Consider the following 22,988-nt stretch of genomic DNA (forward strand, 5'->3'; position numbering starts at 1 on the left):
GTAGCACAAAAACCACCATCAGCTACCCAGAGCAGCACCTGGGCTGCAGCTTCCCCCAGCCCCAGCTGAGCTCTGCCCACCTGGCAGGGCACCTAAAAACACCAGCAGGGAGCTAAAAATGATTGGAGAGCTTTCCAAACCAGGGCTGAAGCTGAGGGAATTTTTTTTTTGGTGTGTGGATAGGTGTGAGTGGCACTGAGCAAGCGTGTGCCAAGGAGCAAAGCAGATTTGTTATTCTGGACTGTCATTTCCCATCATCGTTCTCTTTTTTGAAGGCATAATTATCCAAACATGTGGTTTTTAATACTTACAATGCTCATTAACTCCACATTTGCATGTCTCACCATTCCAGCTCTCTCACAGTACCAGCTCACAGCTGAGAACATTGAACCTCCAGCTTTTGGGGGGGGATAAAACATCCAAAAAATGATACATTTGCCCAATTTTACAATTTCATTTTGATGTTGTGTCTCAAAACTTTCTGGGCCATGGCCAGCACGACTGTGTTTCCATACCAAGGTGCCTTCAGTACTCAGTTTGCTCAGTAAGATAAAATTTCCTCAAATTAGACAGGCCCTACAAAACCTTGATCTGTAAAACACAAGGGAATTCCAGATATTTGTTCCTCTGCTGCAGTTTATGAACAGGTAAATAAAAACTCACAAGCTTCTCAAGCACTAAACCTGTAGCAACAAACACACCTGATCAGAGGAAAAATAGGGTTGGGAGGTATAAACAGCAAGTAGAAAATTGAAAATTATTAAAGTGTCTTTGTGGAAAAAAGACAACCCCAAGACTTATGAATATCTGACAGTCACTCTCTGTCTTTTCATATTTATTTGAAAAGACAATGAAAGGATCAAACCAGCCAGTTTAGCAGCTCTGAAAAGCAATGATTTTACACTTGGGCTGAGAAATGAAATAAAATTATAGTTAAAAAAAAAAAAAGCCGCCTTAACAAGCTGGAATAAAACCCCACTTTTGTTTCCTGTGCACACTTTGGCAGGGAGAGCCAGGCCCCCAGCAGCAGCCTGGGCTGTAATTGTGCAAAAAGAGGCTGGTGATATAAATCACCAAAGGTTAATGATCAGGATGTGAACAGAGGGACTTGTTTACAGAAATAGCATGCAATTTAAAATTTACAAGAGATTTAATGCCACCGCTTGGCAATCACTAAAATCAACAGCCCAGAAAACAGTGACATTAAGAAAAATATTACAGTTCTAATCATTCCAAAATAAGTCAATTAGTGTTAGGGCATGAGCTGGCGATTACTTGACCCATTTGGTTCGCACTTAAGTGAAGAGAAAAAAAAAATCCCCCTCCCTTATAGCGAGATTACTGAGTTGTGACCTATTTTGCATTCCCTGTTCCTTCCACCATCCCTCTTCCATGCTGCTGGAGATGCTGCTGGTGGGGTTTTTTCCTCCCCCTCCCCTCCTCCTTGCTTGGTTTGCGAGTTGTTCTGACCTTTGACATTTGTAATAATAATAAAAAAAAAAAATATATATATATATTAAAAAAAAAGGAAGTTTGTAATTGTGTTGTTTGAAGGTGGAGAGGGGAGGGGGGGGGAAATAAATACATAAAATTCCTTGTGCTATTATACAGAAGGCATGACTGGTGCCTTGGGTGGGGGAAAAAACCAGCAATGTAAGTCAATTTGTGAACTTTGGCACTGGGTGACCTTTAGAAATACAACAATATCCAGAATTTACAAGCAAGAGTAGCACATGCAAATGACCCGGCACTGTCTCGCCTCTGGATTAGAGCTGCAAAGAGCATTATGGAGAAGGCTTGCACAAAACAAATTAAGATTGTTACTTAAATGTCATGGCACACTATTGTATTTGGCTACAGATCATTACACCTGATACTAACACTTTTAAAAACCGTAATAACTTGGGAAATATTACATTGAGTGCCCACATGGAGAAAGGGAAAATATATATATATATGTATCTCTTAAAAAAAAATAAATAAAAGGAGAAAATGGGTTCCTGAAGTAATTTAAACATCACCACTCCACGACTAGAGGGAAAGGTCAAAATTTAAGTAAGCTGAAAGGAACATGAATGGCAAAACAAAAGGCACGAAGAGAAAGATGAAAAGACCAAGTGGAATGACTCTGCAAACACAGGGTGGAAACAAACACGCATGCTTGGGGCAAATCTCATCTCCAGGGGCACAGGGAGAGGGGCAGGGAGGGTGAAATTCTGCAGAGGTGGGTTAAAAAAAGGGGGGGAGAGAGGAGGTGTTTGGCTGGGACAGGTGGGGTTGTTACCTTCGGTGTTGGTGCTGCTGCTGCTGTAAATATTTCGCAGGCTACCAACACGGTTTAGTTTCCAAGCTTTGCGTTTGGCTGCGTCCAGAGAGCAGGAGGGGAAGAGAGAAAAAAAAATAATAATAAAAAAGAGAATAAAAATAAAGAAAAAAAGAAGGGGAAGGAAGAAAAAAATTTTTTTTTTTTTTTGTTTTTTCAATGAAAAAGGGGAGAAAAGAAACATCAAAAAGCATGTGAAGTAAAATCCAAGCACGAGCCTGTTCACACGTGAAGAGCTACACACAGAAAATGCACACAAGGACCACTCAGCCCCTGCAATCCATGGCTAGTGTGGAAAACCTCATATTCAGAGTGATTCTTCTTTCACTCACCACAACATGACACGATTTGACAAGATTAAATGGATCTGCTATTGGAATAGACAAAAACAGACCAGTAGAAGTCAAAAAAAAAAAAAAGAAAAAAAGGCAAAAAAGAAAAAAAAAGGCAGGAAGTGTTTGTGCAGAAGATACAGGACTGGACAAAACAGCTACTGTAAAATGTGATTTACTTCATGACAAAACACAGCCAGACAAGAGCTCCTTTTCCTCCAAAAGCCTGTGGGGATCACTTGGTGCCTGGAGTTCACCCTTAAACCTCCTTTTTACATCACCACCTTTGGAAACAGAGGTGATGATGTAATGACCTTAAACCCTCATCCCAGCAAATGTCCTTTGTAGCACTGAGCTCAGAGGAAGCAGAACCATAAAATAAATCCCAGAATGGTTTGGGTTGGAAGGGACCTCAAAGCCCATCCTGTTCCACCCCCTGCCATGGGCAGGAATACTTTCCACTATGCTAGGCTGCTCCAAAAATTCTCCCCCACTGCAAAATCAGAGTGTTTATTTGGAAAGGAGGGAAAAAAAAGCCTATTTTTTTACATAGAATAGCAGCATCCTTGTTTTATTAGAATTGACCCAAACTTTGAGATCCTCTGAGCTGCTGCTTCACAATGAACAGAAAATCTGGCTCAAAAGCACCCTGCTCCCAGGCTCATTAGGGACAGCACATTGTCACCCTCTTTAGAATCTTTAAGTTAGGCTGGGTTTCCTCACACAGGAACCAGATGAAACATCTGAGTAGACCAGGATACCTGAGAGCCACTGGAAGAGGGAAGTGCTTGAATTGCCCTGTCTGGAAGTGTGTAAATGGCATTTGGATGTGGGACAGGGTTTAGCAGTGATGAGCTGGTGGTTGGACTCAAGAAATCTCCTAAGGGACCTCAGACCCTTCTACCTCCCACCACAGATGTCCCTCACCCTTTAGGATGTCATCCACACCCCACAGCACAGCCAGTTCCAGGATACAATAATTTTAAAAAATTTCCTTTAATATTTATGGGGGAATTTCTGTAGTGCCTCGGGGAGCTCAGACCAGACAGCTGCTGACAGGGAGAAGGAACAGGACACAAAGTCATCCCAGGCTTTAACAGAAAGCTCCATTTTCAGCTGAAGAATTAAAGCTGGAAGAGCGCTGCCTGAACCCCCTGACTGTTAAGCCAGGTATGATTTGAATAAATCTGCAGGTTTCAATGCTCCATGCTGAAGAGGAGGACACATTCTCAGTGACATCACCAAATCTGAAAGTGCTTCCATCGGGTGCATCCTTCAAGCTGGAAGATCTTTCATTTAAACACCTGTTTAAGAAGTCTCTGCACTAGAGAGGCACAATTGCCCTGCAGAAAACTTGTTTTTCCTCTGAAGCATTTACATATAAATAGGCAAAATCGAGGTTTGGCACCCCTCTGAAAGGGAAGATGGTCTCCAGTGCACAGAGTCCCTTTCCCAGAGCCTTTCCCATTTTTCACACTTTAATGGCACGTTTTGTGTGCAGGAGTGATCCTGCAGCCTGCTTTTCTATTAACCTATTGATGAAATAATCCATTTTAATGTGTTAAGTGTCAGCCTTTCCCTTCCCTTTCAACAAATGGACTTTTCCCACCGAGATGCTGAGGTGCTGACACATCCACATGCATCCTCTGGCATCCACTGAGCTCCTGCCTGCTTCCTCCAGGTGCCTTTAAGGATTCAGTGATGCTTTGGACACTGCCAAGCAAAGGCTCTGCAGAGTGATTGATGTGCCAGGAGAGCAGAGCCATCCCAGCCTGCTGCCTCTGGAATGACACACTGCTGTTAGCCACAGCCAGGCTGCAACAGGCCCTGCAGCCCATTAGCTGCCTGCGTTGTCTTGGAATCATCTCCCAGGATATTCAGTTTGTCTGCTCTGCCTTCACTTCCTGGGCCCCAAAGGAAAGCCAACAAAAGCTCTGTTGCCAGCTCCAGAGATATCTATATCTATATCTATATCTATATCTATATCTATATCTATATCTATCTGAATCTATATCAGTATCTCTAATCTATATTTATATCTGCATCTATCCCTATATCTATATAATCTATATTTTATCTATATCTATCTATCTATCTATCTATCTATCTATCTATCTATATCTAATCTATATCTATACCTATCTCTATATCTATATCATCCATATAATCTATATATATGTACATATCTATGTCTATTAGCCAAATCGATTTTTATATAATATATATGATTGAGGTTGGGGTTGGAAACCAGTATATTTTATAAATAAATATATAAAAAGATATATCTATATCTATATATCTCTATCTATCTATCTATCTATCTATCTATCTATCTATCTATCTATTATCCAAATAATTTTCTATATCATATATATAGAAGATATGTATTTTCTATATATATGATATAGAATATAGACTTGGATATTTTTCATATATATATTATTGAAATATATATTTCATATATATATATATGATTGGTGTTGGAAACCAATATATGATCTATCTATCTATCTATCTCATATATCTATAGCTATGTCTATATCCCTATATCTATATAATCCATATAATCTATATATATACATATCCATATCTATTATTCAAATCTATTTTCTATATTATATATATATATATGATTTGAGTTGCAAACCAGTATATTTTATATATAAATATATATAAAAATATTATATCTATCTATCCCTATATCTATATAAACCATACTATATATAGCTACCTATCTCTATAGATATATATCTATATATCTATTATCCAAATAATTTCTTTTATTATACATATACAGAAAATATATATTTTCTATATATATTATATACAATATAGATTTTGATATATTTCATATATATATATATAACTGAAATATATATATTTCATATATATATATATATATGATTGGGGTTGGAAACCAATATATGATATATTTATCCATCTATCTCATATCTATCTATCTATCTATCTATCTATCTATCCATATATATATATATAAAATATGTATATTTTTATATATATATGCTTAATCAAAGAAACTCCAACTGGTCATCAATAAAATGCTGTAGGAAATACTTCATTATCTAACAGAAAAACTCAAATTAAAAATGTAAAAAAAAAATCTTTAATTTTTAAAGATTTTAATTAAGATTGATTTTTGAATTTAGATTGATTTTTGAATTAATTTCTGGAAGTGCGTTTTCCTCCAAAAATGCCACCAAGAAGTGTTTCTAACTAAAGATTCCAGGAAAAAACCCCAACCAGGCAAACCTTCTCAAACCTCAAACATCTGGAATGAAGCTAACAACCTCCCAGCATTTAATTTGACTTTTCCTGAGTGAGAAACAGCACTGGCCCTGGATATTGAGGATGCAGGGGAGCTGTGGCTGCCCCATGCAGACCAAGCCCAACACCGAAGCCAACACCTGCATGGCCACTGCGCCACACCCCAAAGTGCCCCATTTACCCCCATCCTGAACCCTCCAGGCATGGTGCCTGCAGCACTGCCCTGGGCACCTTTCAGAGCAGGAACTGTCCTTGTCCCTGGCAGGGGGGGTGGCAGCAGCTGCAGCTGGGGCAGGACACCCAGCAGGATGTGGGGACAGATCAGCCCTTGGCTGGTGCTTGAGTGCCCCCTGGGAGCTGAACTACCCCCATGGGTGTAGAAAAGCTTTTACACCTGCACATCGGGGGGAGAAGAGCTATGTTGGAACAGGAAGGAGGAAACCAAGGTCCAGGACAGCCTTTTGAAAAGATATGGAGGAACTGGGAATCAATTAAACTTAATCACTCCCAATTACCACCTCTCTGTATTTCCTCAGGACATAACTTTACAGCTGTGAGCAGCCAGAATTTCTGTGTTTGCCTTCTGTAATGGGGCTGCTGTTTATCCTCTGCTAATGCACCTGCTTGTCCTGGCCAGTTTTGATTAGCCAGGTTCTGCACTAAATGTGTTTAGTGCCACCACCATCCCCTGGCATTGCTCCCAAAGGCAGGAGGGGTTTGTGGCAAGGGTTTAAACCCAGGTGTGATCTGAGGACACATCTGTTTGTTACCTGGGAAGTTCCCTAAGGATGCTCAGGATGCTACAGCTAACAAACCCCTGCGTTAACCCTTTCCAACCTGCTCCAATATCACTGCCTGGGATCTCTGTATAAACCACAAATGGGACGGGACTGCTAGGAATGTTCCTTGAGCTGTTTATCTTCCAGCATCAATCTCATTCCATGGTTATGGCAATGGGAAGATGCCAGCAGCTCACAGCCCCACCAGCAGACAAAGAATTTCAAGTTATAACTTACTTTAAAAGTTTTTGACCAATCACAGAAAGCAAAAGCATATTGACAGTAGTTCTATCCAACCACTGTAAGCACACATACCTTCAGTCAAACAATATCGCTTATTTTGAATATAATACCTGCTTGTAAGCATTAAAATACAATGCACAGAGCTCCATTATTAAGCTTAGAACTTCCTAATATCTTGGTACATAAACTTTTCTGTAGCTTAGGGAGGTATTCTAGCCAAGCATTAGTACACAGATCATTGTTTTCTCTGTCCTTACTTTTCTAATTTTTACATAATTTTTCTGCTGCCAAATTTAAGGCTACTGCTTAACTCTAATCGCACTTCTGCTGACTCTGAGGCCTGCCTTTTGTAGCATTCCTAAAACCCTCTGATTTTTTGATTCCCCCAATTCCCCGTTCCCACCACCATCCCCTGGCATTGTTCCCAAAAGCAGGAGGGGTTTGTAGGAAGGGTTTAAATTTAAACCCAGGTCTCATCTGAGGACACATCTGTTTGTTACCTGGGAAGTTCTCTAAGGATGCTCAGGATGCTACAGTCAACAAAACCCTGCATTAACCCCTTCCAACCTGCTCCAATTCAGCTCTTTTCCCATTTTGACAAGCAGAAACACACTTTTATTCCTGGCAGAGTGCTCACATGCACAGACACCTCACTCCAGTGCTGCAGCCAGGCATTCCAGATGTGCTAATGTCACCTCTGGTGTGGCTGTGACAGATCAGACAAGCAGTCCTCAGCCAGCTGATGAAAAGCTGCTGGGCTGTGTGTCCGAGCCTGGGCAGCCATGGTGGAGGAGGAATTCCATGAGTTACATCCCTGGAGCGTGCTGAGCAGGGCTGATTAAATGAGGCACGCCACAGCCCTCAGCATCAATTATCAGAAATAATAGGATCTCTGCACCCAGGCTGGGGGAAGGGGGCTGCAGTGTCAGCTGCTTCCCACAGCATCCTCCCAGTGCCCAGTGCCAGGAATAAAACCAGCCAGGCACCCCAGCACTGCAATTCCACACTGGGGAATGGCAATGAGGAGAATCCACCTCCCACAGCACAGGGCAGCTGCTCCAGGTAACACCTGCCCAGCAAAATGGATTTCTGACAGGAGGATGGAGGCAAAGCTGAATATTTAGGGATGAACTTCATCCTTTCTCCTGCTCTTCCTGGAGTTTTCCTGCCCCACGTGTGGTTCCATCAGGGCAGGCTGGGGAGTCTCCTCTCTTCTGGGGGAGCAGCTTGTCCAACCAGACCCCACTGTGTGGCCAGAGGATTGAAATGATCTCACTGAGAGGCAGCTCAGGACATCCTCAGATCATCCCAATTTGCAAATTCTCAGGTGCAAATTTGCATGCAAATCTGTCTCTGTGGCTGTGAAGGGGCTGGACATTGTCTTACCCTATGTGAAAGCAGGAATAACAAAAATTCCTCAAAAAGGGTTAAAAAACCACCAAAACAAACCTCAGACCTATCTAATCTAGATCTATACATAAATATGAATGTCTAAGTAAAATGAACTGGATATATTGCCCTTCAAGATCTGTCCAATACTGCATTTAAAATGAAAAAATGCCACAAAGTGCATGGATCTTACACAAATGAAACGCTTTGGGTTGGATGGGACCTTGAAGACCCCTAAAGATCTGGTTTCAACCCCTATTTTAAAATATTATCATAAATATCATTATAAATATTATTATAAATATATCATAAATATTATTTTAAATATTATCATAAATATTATTATAAATATCATTTTAAATACTATTATATTAGCAAAATATTTTTATACTTATAAAATTCACTATTTTTCTATTTATTCAACCAGATTTCCACAATGAACCATCTTGAAACACCTGAATGTGATTCTGAAGTTTCCCAACGTTTCTGTTTGGATCAGGAGGGATTATCAAGATGCACATCCCAAAAGACAAAAAAAAAGGGGAGACAGAAGATATTTCATATGGCAACAGTTCTTACTATGCCCAGACTCCAGAACACTCAGAAAAAATAATCTGGTGTGAAGTAAATTAATAAAAGTGCTGAGTTACAGAAATTTCCCCAAATACAACTCAAACTGTGTGGTACAAAAAACCCCAACTCTTTCCTCTGCCACTGAAATCCTTTCCCATGCTCTATTTCAAACCCAGCAAACACTCTAAAAGCAATACTTCAAATCACATGAATAGTTAATTACGTTTGCCTTCTCCTCAGCTTTGAACATTTCAAATGAAGGGGGAAAAAAATGAAAACACATTCATACTTCTGCTGGTGACAGGGGAAAAAAGTTACTTTAATTAAACATTTCTAAAAAATTCTTTTTAGTTCTTTTTTTTTTCCCCCTTCTCTTGCAATATTTCTCCACCCAAACTTCTGCAGTAGGTAAAGGAGCCACTAAATGATTTCGGTGCCTTTCCAATGCACTACAAACATACAAGGTTCCAATTGACAAAAAGGAAATGGTAATTGGAAACATTTTTCTCAGTTTTTCATTATCTGAAGCAGAAAATTATGGCTCTTTTCTACACACACACACAAAAAAATCCTTTTCAACCACCTAGAAAAATTGTCTCTTAATAAAAGCTTTAAATTATACTATCATATTTCAAAGGCAATGAACAGTTAAAGCAGCTAATCAAAGGTATAATTATTTAATGACTCTGAGTGCTGCTATGTGGCAGGGCTGGGATGGCTTGGCTGTGATCAGCAGAGCCCCAGCTCCAGCTCTGGAGCATTCCAGCCTCCCATTCCCAGGGGAAGCTCCTCCAGTTTGGGGTGACTTCACCAGGCCAGCTGAGCTATTATGGAATTAAGGGAATTTCACTGCTTTTTTGTACACATCTGGACTAAAAAAAAACCAAACCAACCCACAAAACGACCATAAGAGATTTTCCTGCAGAGGAAACGAAAATATTTCCCTGACAAAATGGGATTTGTCAAGATCATAACTGATTTTTTTTCCTTTCACTTTTAATGCTACATGACAGTTTTCTGTAAAGCCCAGGTGCCCCACTCTAGTAATTCAAATGTAAAACACCCCCTCCCCAAAAGGTGCTTATTGAAAACCTGTCTTAAATGCATTTTAATATTTTTATTGAGAGGAATCTGTATTAATTTAAATATATAAAAATAATTTAAATATATTAAAAAAATTTACTCCAGGTGAGTGAAGCTGTGAGCAAGCAGAGCTTCTGACTCCATTCCATTGCTTTTCTCATGTATTTTACAACTGGAAATACGACTGGAGTAACATGCAATCATCAGGCATTAATTAACACAGCTATCCAGGAGTGTACAGTGTACCTTGGCTTATTTTTAATTTCCAACAGAGCAGTTTGTGCCATTACATCTGAGCCTTCACCCTAAATATTAACTTCTACTATACTTTTTTTTTGTTGTACTAAATTACTACTTTTTTTTTTTTGGCTACTCAGCTAGATTTCACAGAATCACAAAGGTTGGAAAAGACTTCCAAGATTATCAAGTCTCGACCAAATGTCACAAAGCCCAACAGCAAAGTGCCACAAATATTCATTTTTTGAGCACTTCCAGGGGTGGTGACTCCCACCACTACCCTGTAAGACACTGGAGCCTCTGGAATCTCAAGGATATTCACATTTCTCCCCAGTTGCCCTGATCCTGGGGTCAGTGTCATGCTTGTCACCAGGATCATGGGAGCTCAGGTGACACCAGCACTGGGGTGGCACTGGAAACCAGACACGGTGGGGGAGCTGCCCCTGCCAGCTCTGCCTTGGGGCACCCCGGGATCAAAGGGGACACCCAGGGACACCACACCTGGCACGAGTGGCACCTGTGACAGCAAACCCTGCTGGATGGGACACCAAAACCCGCTGGATTTGTGGGGAATGTTCCAACAAGGCAGGAATGATGGATTTGATTTTATGTTTTTAGAAGATTAATTTATTATTTTATGATATATTACATTATATTATAATATATTATATTATGCTATATTATATTATATTATGATATATTATATTATATATTATATAATATCATATTATATCATATTACATTATATCATATCATATTATATTACATTATAGAATATTATATCAAAGAATAAAGAAAGGATATGTATTTAATGTTAAAAAGTTAATCATGAAAACTCGTGACTCTTCTTAGAGTCTTGACACAGTTTGGTTTTGATTGGTTAAAGAGTTAAAACAACTCACATTAGAATTTAATTAAATAATGACTTGTGGGTAAACCATTTTTAAATATGTTTTTTATGAGTAAAACAGGGGAGAAGTAAATGAGGTAAGAATTTTTTTGAGGCTTTTTAGCTTTTTAGGAGAAAAATTTTGGGCAAAAGAATTTTTTCAGAGAATGTGAGTGCTACAAAAACCACCTGGGTTTGGAGAGCCCTCCTGGCATGGAATGGCTCTGGCTGGAAGGGTCACCCAGCCCAAGAACAGTTCTGGAACAAAAAAAAAAAAAAATGCACCTTCACTAAAGCCCTCTCAATGCACTTGAAGGAGATGAAGAAAAAAGGCTGAAGAGGAAGCAGAATTTGGGGGGAGAATCCAGGGAACTCCTGCCAAGGTGTCTTACAGAAAGCAAGCCAAGACTGAGCACCAATGTTTATGGAATTCTTCCAGCTCTCATTTCCTGGAGATCTTTTGTAGATTCAAGTGATGAAGAATTTGATTTTCCCAATGCCCAGGTTAGGCATCAGTGTCGCTTTGATATTCCAGCTCTGACTCACCCTGAAATGTGAACTACTGAACAGAAATCAGAATTATCATTACCACCTCCCACTTTGCTCACCTTTAATCCACATCATCCACCCTACTGCAGAAGGGAACTTCACACAAGGTAAATATTGGATTTGCAGGGAATGCCCTGACAAAGGCAGGAAGGATAATTTATTAGTTTATAATACTATATTATATTAAAGAATACTATACTAACTATACCAAAGAATAGAGAAAAGATACTTACTGAATGCTAATAATAACAAAAATTAATAAATATAAATAATAATATATAATAATAAATATTAAAAAGGTAATGATGAAAACTCCTGACTCTGTCCAGAGTCTGACACAGCTTGGCCCTGACTGGCCAAAGAGCCAAAACAACTCACAGCAGAACCCAATGGAACAATCACCTGTGGGTAAACAATCTCCAAACATATTCCACATGAGCACAGCACAGGAGAAGCAAATGAGAGAAGAATTGTTTTCCTTTTCTCTGAGGCTTCTCAGCTTCCCAGGAGAAAAATGCTGGGTCAAGGGATTTTTATCAGAGAATGTGAGTGCCACAGGTAAATGAAAACTGAGGAACAACCAACACACAACCCTCAAATTTGTGTATATCTAACATAAAAATGAGTCCTTTGTGACTTTGCACATATGTGAAAATGATCAGGAGCCAACCTGCCAGAGTTGGGTGTTAATTGTTCAGCATGTCACCCTTGTTAATTGTTCAGCATGGCCACCCTGCTTGTGGTGCAACTTCTGTGAGAGCGGGGATTCTTCATTGGAAAAATCCAGCTTGGAGAGATTCCCTGTGCTCACTTCCCCCACAAAGTGCTCAGCCACCTGTGATGATTATTTCTCTATAAACCTGAAGGATCATGCAAAGACAGGGGAATGATTTAGGCTGGAAAAGACCTTTGTGACCATCTCTCTTTGTGCCTGAGCTTCCACATCACCCTGCACTGACAGAGCAGGAGACTCCCAGTCCCTTGCCTTGGCTGAACTGGAAACCACAGACCTGCAGATGTTGGGCCCTTCAGTATGAGGAGGACAAGCTGAGCATGGAGGGTTCACTGGAACTCTGAGTTTGGCAGAAGCTCCTACCCAGGACTGCACCCACAGCACCCACAGGCTCGGCTGTGTCAGCAGGAAACTGGACAGGACATGGGAGAATGCTTAAAACAGAGGGAAATTGGCATATTGGGAAGGAATTGCTCCCTGTGAGGGTGGGCAGGCCCTGGCACAGGGTGCCCACAGAAGCTGTGGCTGTCCCTGGATCCCTGCAGTGCTCAAGGCTAGGCTGGGGCTTGGAGCAGCCTGGGACAGTGGAAGGTGTCCCTGCCATGGCAGGGGTGGCACTGGATGGGCTTTGAGCTCCCTTCCAAACCCAACCACTTTAGGCTAAATCTATTAATTTGCATTTTAGAACTCCTCCTCAGAGCCTGCACAGTTAAACAGCCAACTCAAATGGGACAAAGCAGCATGGAACTCTCACAAGGAGTTTACAAACTTCCAGTTGATCTTTCCAAGCAATGCTTACTGCACAGGTCTCCATCTCTTTGGGGAAGAGTCTTAACCCAGCTCTCTTCCTAGGGAGAAATTCAGTACTGAGACACCCCATGGGAACAGAAAAATTCTTTCCAAGGGCAGAGACAACATTTTGTCTCCTCTCCACAGCCTGCATTTCCAAGGGCTTCCCCCACAGGAGTTGCTACCACCTATGGCTGCCTTGGGTGGGCTCCTCAGATTTGGTGTTAATTTGCACAATACCAATGAAAAATGTAAAAATCATTAGGTTGAAGATGTTTGTGGCTTGCTACTCCCCAGCATCTGCCCACAACTTTGCACAAATCCATCCAGCTCAGGGCTGTGGCTGCTCTTACATGAAGGTTGTCATCCCTGTGATTTGACTTTTGTAAATTTGACTTTTTTCCCAAAAGCTGTGGTTGCTGGAAATCCCTCGGGAGCTGCTGTGGTTAGCTCTGGAATGAAGCTGAGAAAAGGAGGATGGGATTTGCTATTTGGATGTTTTGAACATTAGGCAGGGCCCACACAAACACCTCAAGGGACCAAACCATGAATTAAGAGATTTGTGCCAAAGTCGTGGTGCCTTTCACCTTTCCAGCAGAATCCTGAGTACCAACTCAGAGAGATATTAAAGAGAAATATGAAATCCTGAATTTACATCAGCTGCTGGTGTCCCAGGCTCCCTCCCAAGCCACAGCTCTGAGCTGTTCACCACTGACTGGCTCAACCACAGCGCCTGTTACTGATCACTTATTGAATAATGGAAGTGACACAACTGATAAAAGCTTTCAATCCTGGAAAAAAATGATTTATAGGATTTCACTCCACTGGCACTGTTATTTGTGTGACAAATGGTTGGACAGACACCAGTTAATCTCCACACAGCTCCAGCTCAGATGGAGCAGCCAAGTGATCAGGCCCTGCTGACAACAGAGCCACGCTGTGGGGAGGGGCTGAATGCTGGCATTGCACCCAGGCTGAGCCCCAGACCAATGCACCCAGAGGGTTTTGTTTTAGTTTTGGGGGTGGTGGGGCAGGCAGAGCATGGCTGGGATGAGGAGTATCCTGTAAAAGCAGGAAGGTGCAGCTGGGGAGAGCAGCCCCGCTCCTGCAGCACAGAGATGAAACCATCAACACCAGGGAGGCATCAGAGATCTCAGGAGGCTCCAGATCCTCCATGGATTCTTCCTGATGGCCAAAGCTGAGCTGCAGCATCACCCACAGCTGTCAAGGCTGCAATACTGCAGTGTAATATCAGTGAGAGCTGCAAACCCCACCTTGCTGTCAAGGCTGTTATGCTGCAGTGTAACATCACTGCAAATCCCACCTACCCTCAGCTGGGAGAGAGGGATGGGGCTGCTTTTGAGGCAGAATAGCCCAGGATTTCTCCCCCTTGAGGAATGAATGGAGTTTAAAATTTACAAGCAGCACATCACCAGCAGCTTTATCTCACTGGTGGCATCAGCAGCATCCTGCTCCCTGTAGAAGTCAGGCCTATTTTATCATCCACTCCTTCAGAAGCAGGAAACCCCTCAGAGTGCTGAGCTGCCACGAGTCTGCATTATTCTCTTGGGTTGCTTTTCAGCTTTGCAGCCCAAATCTGCCATTTCTCTCATTCAAAATAATCATTTCCATGTCTATAAAAATAATTTCCATGTCTATAAAAATCATGGGCAGGGACATCTTCCACTATCCCAGGCTGCTCCAACCTGGCCTTGGACACTTCCAGGGATCCAGGGGCAGCCCCAGCTGCTCTGGGCACCTGTGCCAGGGTCTCAGCACCCTCCCAGGGGAGATTTATTCCCAATATCCCACCTAAACCTGGGTAGAGAACAGAAAGCCCCAGCAGATGAATCTCTGGGTTGGCCACAGAAAGACAAGAGCTCGGTCTGCACACAGGAGAACATTCAAGAGAGGGGGATAAGAGGACCTGATAAAGAAGAAGCAGCAAGAATTTTCTTCAGAAGGCTAAAAGATCTCTGGAGTGGTAAAAAAACCCCACAGGCTGCACTGCCAGTAGCAGGAGAAATGCAGATGGAGTGTGAAGATGACTGATTCCATGGGAAGCAAGGAGAAAATCCCCCTTCACAGCTGCTTCTTGTGATCTCAGGCCTAACTCGGTGTATTTGCTCTTGAAAGACACTTGTGATAATGTGGCATTAAAAATTGCCCAGCTTTTTATCCCCTGACAATCTCCTGGGAGAGACTTGGACAGTTCTGTTACTGTGCCAATGGAAATTAAGTTTCTAGGCAGATCCCACATCAGCCTTCCCAGGATTTCACACTGGATCAGTGAGGTTAAATAACACACAGGTTCTTCAGGATCCCTTCCCTCTTTCCAAATTTCCAACTCCAGTAATATCCTTTTTGGATTTTTCCAGTCTTCTGCAACATTCTCACTGCTACAAGATCCCTTCAAAATTGTATAACCTTTCCAAATGGAGTTAACTTGGAGAAATGGCACAAAAAACCCTCACGAAACACCAATACAAAATGACTGCCAAAACACTGTGCAACCAAATGTAATAAAGCTTGATACAGATTATTTCCTTCACTGGGCATAGCTGGACTTGCTTGGAGGGCAAGAACAAATGGGTTTGGTAAAGAAAGTGAGTATGAAAAACCAGGTAAAACAAAGTGCAATCAAAAGAGAATTTTCATGAGAAAATCAGAGTTCTTAGCCAGACACTGCACCCCTGGGTTCCCCCAGAGTGGCAGAACTTTGTCCCCAGATGAGCTGTAATGTCACTGAGAGGATTAAAGCCCTTAAAAATGCTGTGCCAAATACAGGGAGCTTTTCCTGCTTGGGATGGGAGCAAGCTGGATGTGCTGAAAAACTCTGAATAATCAATTAATGCTCTGGAGTTACTGTGAGTGGCAAAGAGGAGATCCTCTCCTCATTATTGGTGCAGCACAGGGAAGCAAATTCACCCCAAAAATGGAGGGGAAACCATGAACCCTGTCCCCAGAGATGTACAGCTGGGACAGAAACAGGCCCTTGGGGGGAATTTCTTCCACCTCATCTCCCAGCATTCCCACAGCTCCCATTTCAGCCTTGTCCATCCCTTGCAGAAGTGGCTGGACTGCTGACTAAAATTGCCAGCATGGAGGTGTCTGGCAGTACCATTTACTGCAGATTAAAATCTCCATCATGCCTTTCCACAAAGCTCTTTAGGAAGAAAACAAAAATGAGACGATAAAAAGAAAAATAAATATATATATTCATGTTGAATTTGTCCATCAAACTGGAGTTGATGTGTTAGGACAGACCCACAAAAAATGAGCACCCAGTGGGGACTAAGAGCCAGGAGGTGACAATTCCACAATTCCAACATGTGTGATGTGGCACTACCTTGAAATGACAAAACCCTTTGTGTTTCACAGGGTGTCCAGGATTTGCTTCTCCCTGGAAGGATAAGTGGAATGAACAAGAATCCTCTGAATGTTCCTTGGATATTCAGCATCCTCCTCAAGCAGGAGCAAAGCCCAGCACAATTCTCAGAGAGATCCAACGTGCTGCCTCCTTTGCTGCTCACAAAACCATCTTGGATTTTATTCTGGCTCTGGGGGACAGTTTATGTCAATCTTTTCTTCGTTTCTTTTTTCTCCCCACAAGTGTTGCAGGTTAAACTTTGTGCCTAACAACCCTGACAGAGTCCCTTCACATTCTTTACATGAGCTATTGAGTAGCATTATGACAAATTATGGGGCCTGATGATATGGAAAAGGAACATCTCCTCCACTCAGAGGCTGTGGAGGAAATCAAAAGACTGAAAGAAATATTCCTGGCCAAAAAAAACCAACAAAAAACCTCAGAACCATGTGGGGAAGCAGCAAGGTTCATTATGAGCAGATTACTCATGACTCAGGAGTTCATTATTAATGGATTATTTACAAGAATTTCCAATGGGCTGTCAGCTGTTCCCCTGGGAATGGCTTTTCAATAATATCCACAACTTAGAGAAAGAATGATGGGCTGTATTGATATTTTTATTACTAAAGGCAGCAGGTAATCATCAATATGTTTTAAGAGAAAAGCAAAGACCTATTTCCAACCTCCTCCACAGTTATTTTTACATGTCATAACAGCTCTGGGCATATCCTGTACTCTTTAGTTAGCAATAAATGACAGGGCTGCACTTAAAACCTTGTGTACATGGTATTCTGTAGAAGCAGATCCTGAGGTTCTGTGACTCTGGGATTCTATGCAGACCTGCTCTGTTAGTACTCCCTTAAAAATAAAATAAAATAAAATAAAATAAAATAAAACCAAAAGTAAGTAATATAAAATAAAAAGAAAATAAAAAGAAAATATTTATTAAAAAGAAATAAAAATTAAAAAAAATAAAATAAAATAAAACTAAAAGTAAATAATATAAAATAAAAAGAAAATAAAAAGAAAATATTTATTAAAAATAAATAAAAATAAAAAAATAAAATAAAATAAAATAAAACCAAAAGTAAATAATATAAAATAAAAAGAAAATAAAAAGAAAATATTTATTAAAAATAAATAAAAATAAAAATAAAAATAAAATAAAATAAAATAAAATAAAATATAAATTAAAATAAAATAAAATAAAGTAAAATAAAATGACTTCATGTCTAAGATCACACCATAAATTGAAGCCCAGATCTCCTCTTTCACAGAGGGAAACCTCGCCATCATCCCATTCCTCCCCAGGTTACCAAAGCTCAGCTCCTCACTTCACATCTGGGATCCAAAGTTTAACCATAAGCAGTGGTGACCAAATTATTGACTTTGCCTGGACAAACCAGTGTCTAAGTGTACACAGAGAGACTGAGAAATAAAGATTACAGCTGACAGATCACTAAAAATTAATCAATTTTCACATTCTCCTTATAATCACTATGGATCCTCACACCAGAGTCTTCAGGTAATCTGGTGAGCATTAACTTACATTTTACCTTATTAAAAACACTAAGCACATATTAATCTATTATTTATTACAACTAGGTTTGTTCTAATTTAATTAAACACTCAGGCCTCTTAAGTATTGTATGAAGCTCAGGTATGTTGCCTGGCAAGTGGGGTCTTGCTGAGAATAATTTTTCAGGAATCCTCAGTGATATTTCAGGGATTTCCAAATGGGAACTATTACCCCAGATGAGAGCTCGGTTTCAGGATGAAAATGTACATTTAGTCACTGGTTAAGTGCTGCCAGACTTCCTTCCCCACCTCCACCTTTCCAGGCTCAGATTGCTGGGTCACTCCTGTGTGATAAACACCAGGTCTCACCATAAAATGGTGTTTATTTACAATAAAAAAAATAAAAGCAAGCAGTTATTTCTGACTGCCCACTCAGAGCCACCACTGAACGGTGGCCAGCCAACCAAGAAGTGATTATGTGTGTGACAATGCTGATGTGAGCCCAATTTTAAGGTTAAGGAAACCATGAACTGCCCTTTTATGTATAAATATGTTGGTTAAAGCTGGAAGTTGTCTGGAAAGGGACTGGATCCCTTTGGCGTTTTGTTTTTTGAAAAGCCCCAGTGTTTATGATCATCACAAACCAGCCAGCATCACCAACAACTTTCAGATGAGGATTTAAATACTAAAATATCCTTCTTTAAAACCATTTTCCCCTTGAAAAGCTTGCAGGACCCCTGCACACCGTGCATGCAGGCACTGGAGTCCCAAAGGGAGGAGCAGAAGGAAGAGGGAGCCAGAAGAGTCTTGGAGCTGCCAATTCCTTGTCAAGGGAAGCAGGGGCAGAACCTCTCCAGCCTGGCTGGGTCACCCACCCCCAGGGAGGGCAGGACATGGATTCAGGACATGGATTCAGGACATGGATTCAGGACATGAGATCTCTTTTTGCCTTCCTTTGGAAGAGAAGCTGCTCTGAGTCTGTGTTTGCTGAGCTGTGTGTGCTCATCCCTGTGCCTGCAGCCAGGCTTTGCCACCCTGAGAGAGGAGAGCTTTAACTCTGGGGCAGCTTTGGTGCCCAAGTCATAACAAACCTGAGGGGCAGCTCCACATTTTCCATCTTGGTCTCCATCAGGGAGGTGAAACCCTTGGAAAAGTCAACTTTGCAAGGGGAGGAGTTGTACTTGGTTGGTTCTGTTGGCTCTGTTGCAGTGGGAGCTCTGTTTGAGCTGCTGCCTGTGGGAATCTGTCTTGGAGCTGCCAATTCCTTGTCAAGGGAAGCAGGGACAGCACCATTCCAGCCTGGCTGGGTCATCCATCCCCAGGGAGGGCAGGACATGGACTGGGAGACGTGGGGAAAGAACCAAAGCCATGGCAGTGCCTGGAGGGCCCAGGGGATGAACCTCTCATGGGATGAACCTGCCTGGGGACAACCCAAAACATCCTTTCTGTAAAAATTCCCACATCCCATATCCAACATCCCACTCCCATGGGAGATCTGCCATGATTCACAGAGCTGTGATGTCCCTGCCATGTCCTTGTGTGTCCCTGCCATGTCCCTACTGAGCAGGGTGTGTCACCACAGAATCTCTTCCCTGATTGCCTCAGGTGAGCAAAACCAAGGATTCCCACAGGCAGCAGCTCAAACAGAGCCCACACTGCAACAGAGCCAATGAGGGAGAATTCCTCCCCTTGAAAAGTTGACTTTTCCAAGGGTTTCACCTCCCTGATGGAGACCAAGATGGAAAATGTGGAGCTGCCCCTCAGGTTTGTTATGATTTGGGCACCAAAGATGCCCCAGAGCCAAAGCTCCCCTCTCTCAGGGTGGGCAAAGCCTGGCTGCTGGCACAGGGATGAGCACACAGAGCTCAGCAAATACCTCAAAACAGGCACACATCCCCCCAAACCAGGATCTGGAATTTCAGACAACAGCTGAACCCAAATTCATTGGAACAAACTCCAACAGCTCTGTTTCAAAGAGAAAAAAACCAACATGACTTTTTTTTTGCTGTGATTTCTGGTCTGGCCCTTATGTGGGAGGTGAGAACTGATTTAAAGAAGACAAAGATTTTAAAAAAGAAATTAAAGTTGCTTTTTTAGGGGTGAGGCTGGTCAATTTGAGCTTAGTTTTAGGGAAAAAACCAAACCAAATAAACAATCCAAATAAAAGGGAAGCAGTAGAAGAGGGGCAGTACCATGAGGGGAGCAGAAACACCTTCAGGAAAGACTGGGAATTTACAGAACTGCAAGAATTCCAGGCAGATGGAGAAAAATTGTATTGATTAATGGCAATAAAAATTTGGGGTGATAGCAGAGCAGAGTTTTAACTGCATTTTTCCATCCCAAACATAAGCTCTTCATTTGATGCATGGATAATACAGCATTGTACTATAAAGTAAAAAGCTTTAAAGCTCATCTCTGAGCCACACATGCATCCAAAAATTAGGAATTGCAGGATATTCATGTGTGAGAAAGCAGAGTGGTGCCACTGAGCAAGGAGCATCACTGACAATCAATTCCCTCCTCTGGCACCTGGAGTTCGGCTTTAATGATTTTACTTTTATTTGAACGAAGGAAGATGTGACATTTTCATAGGGGAGAAATAAACAGCAGCCTAATCAGCCTCTGAGACACGAGGAGCTAAATGAAGGAGCTGGCCAGTGCCCCTCTGCCTGTTTTAAAGGCCAGGGATTTATCCTCATTATTGGGACAAAATTGGGATAAAACCAGCTCGGAACGTCGGCTTCGCACCTCGCGACGTCTGCTGGCACGGGTGCCAAACCAGAGCCACGTTCTGGCAGCCTGCAGGTTAAACTGCATGAATCCCTAAAAGCTGAATGCTGATCTGCTGTCATTTAGCATGTGCTCAACATGTGTGCTCAGCAGCAACTGGGAATGAAATATCTTAAATATTATCAAACGCTACATCATTAAATATAAATTAGATGGAAACAGGGGAAAGCTAAAAATTGACTAGGAGTTCAGCTCCTCTAAATGGCTAATACGGCCATTTTTCACCTGAAGCCCTCTCCAATCCAGTTTTGCCATTAAGCACAAACCCAAAGAAAGGTAATCAATTCCAACTAAAAAGCACTTCTCCCGCAATGACTGCACTTCAAACCCCTGGCTGGCTGCCAGCCTCCCCCTCGCCAGCCCCAGACAACAGCCATCAATGTTTCTGACTATCACAGGAGCACGAGGGGCCATGCATAATTGACTGGAAGATGGGCTAAAACTGTGCCCAATCAGTGTGTGATCAGAGCCTGTGGAATATTCAGCGCCACTTGATTACACGGCGGTGCGGCCTCGGCGCTCTCCTCATGAAATCTCTTCAAGGTCCAGAGTACTGTAATAAGATCATTACTGTCAAGCGCTACCAATCGCAGCCAATGAGTCTTGGGATAGGAAGTCATACTTCACAAGCTCCTCTGGTCTTCTTTTTTTTTATTTTTTTTTCCTCTCTCCCCTTCTCTCCCTCTCTTTTTTTATTTTTTTTTTTTTGTATTTTACTGCGTGTTGAGGCAGCAAGGCGACGAGGTGACAGATAATGATCACATCACTGTGTGGCAACTAGAAAGGCACTTTTAAGAAAGAGCACAGAGAAATCAGCTTAAGAGAAACTCAAACAATTTTTTTTTTTTTAAGGGCTTTTTCTTTTCCCCCCTCAAAAATTAAATAGAATTAAACTGTGCAGTATCCTCCTTTCATGAATTGTGATTTAATGTCATTGAATTTAATCATTTGATAGATTTTCATATTATCCCAAAGCCTATTACCTCACAGACAAATGGCCAATTTTCTCCAGCTCACGCTCACAAAAGAAACCTTTATTAATTTTTTTTTTTTCTTTTTTAGAGTCAGGGGGGAGAACTGGTGGAAAATGTCAATGATGAGGCCTGTTCAAGTTTCCCTTTTTACCTAGTGCTTCCTGGAGTTACACACCACATATGATGCATAACATCTGTCACAAGTAACTGGTCTGTAAAGAGAAAGGTGGAGGGACAGAAAACAGGAGATTAAAGCACAGGGTATAAAATAAACATAACAGCCAGCTCAGCACTGAAACCTCACACAGGGCATGCACATCTACAGCGAGGACTTAAGGCTTAAAACTTGACAGAACAACGTGGGTTTGAAATGACTGACAGGCCAGGGGCTGGAAATGAAGAGCTCAGCATTACTGCAGCAGGGATGACATCAGTACCACAAAGGATGGGGACTGGAACGGCTCCAGTCATGCCTTTGAGCTGGAGAAGGCTCCAGGGCTGGGACAATTGCTGAAGGGGAAGGGAGAGTCCACCCTGCCCACATCTCCAGCAACTCCCACCATCAGCACCTCCATCACCTCCTCCAGGCCTAGCAGCTCCCATCATCTCCAGCAGATTAAATCCCATTGCACAGCATTTCCCACTTGGTGTTCCTATGGAGAGCCCCATCCTCATGGATCTGTGCCCTTTCAAACACATTCCACTGGCACACTGCTCCTCAAACCCACCCTTTGCATGAAAAGTCTCCATTTCCACAGGATCCCAGAATGGTTTGGGCTGGAAGTGACCTCAAAGCCCATCCAGTGGCACCCCTGCCATGGCAGGGACACCTTCCACTGTCCCAGGGTGCTCCAAGCCCTGTCCAACACTTCCAGGGATTCAGGGGCAGCCCCAGCTGCTCATGGCACCCTTCTCCCCTCAGAGGGGAGAATTCCTTCCCAACATCTGACCTGAACTTACTCTTTCAGTCTCCAAGCCAATAAATGCATCTTCAGCCATATATTTAGTACAGTTGTTCATATTTATCACCACTCTCCTCAGTTTTGGACGTGTTTTTTAAAACATGTCACAAACACTTTGACAAAGAATCAAAACAATAAGGGGCACAAATATTTCTTGATTTCCAGGTTAA

General features: G+C 41.9%; 1 protein-coding gene across 10 annotated transcripts in view; it reads right to left on the reverse strand.

Moving 5' to 3' along the window:
• The window catches only part of AGAP1 (ArfGAP with GTPase domain, ankyrin repeat and PH domain 1), a 321,395-nt gene that overhangs the window by 50,308 nt on the left and 248,099 nt on the right, over positions 1–22,988 (reverse strand). For 5 of the 10 annotated variants that reach the window (XM_054277881.1, XM_054277884.1, XM_054277886.1 and 2 more), the window contains one exon: positions 2,285–2,362. The exons of the other annotated variants lie outside the window; for them this stretch is intronic. In XM_054277881.1, coding sequence (XP_054133856.1) covers positions 2,285–2,362 — 78 coding nt within the window. The remainder of the gene's footprint in view (positions 1–2,284; positions 2,363–22,988) is intronic. 10 annotated transcript variants of the gene reach the window in all.

This window comes from Melozone crissalis, unplaced genomic scaffold (genome assembly GCF_028551555.1).
Source record: "Melozone crissalis strain CALT ecotype California unplaced genomic scaffold, PUWL_Pcris_2 ptg000023l_1, whole genome shotgun sequence".
NCBI classification, from domain to species: Eukaryota; Metazoa; Chordata; class Aves; order Passeriformes; family Passerellidae; genus Melozone; species Melozone crissalis.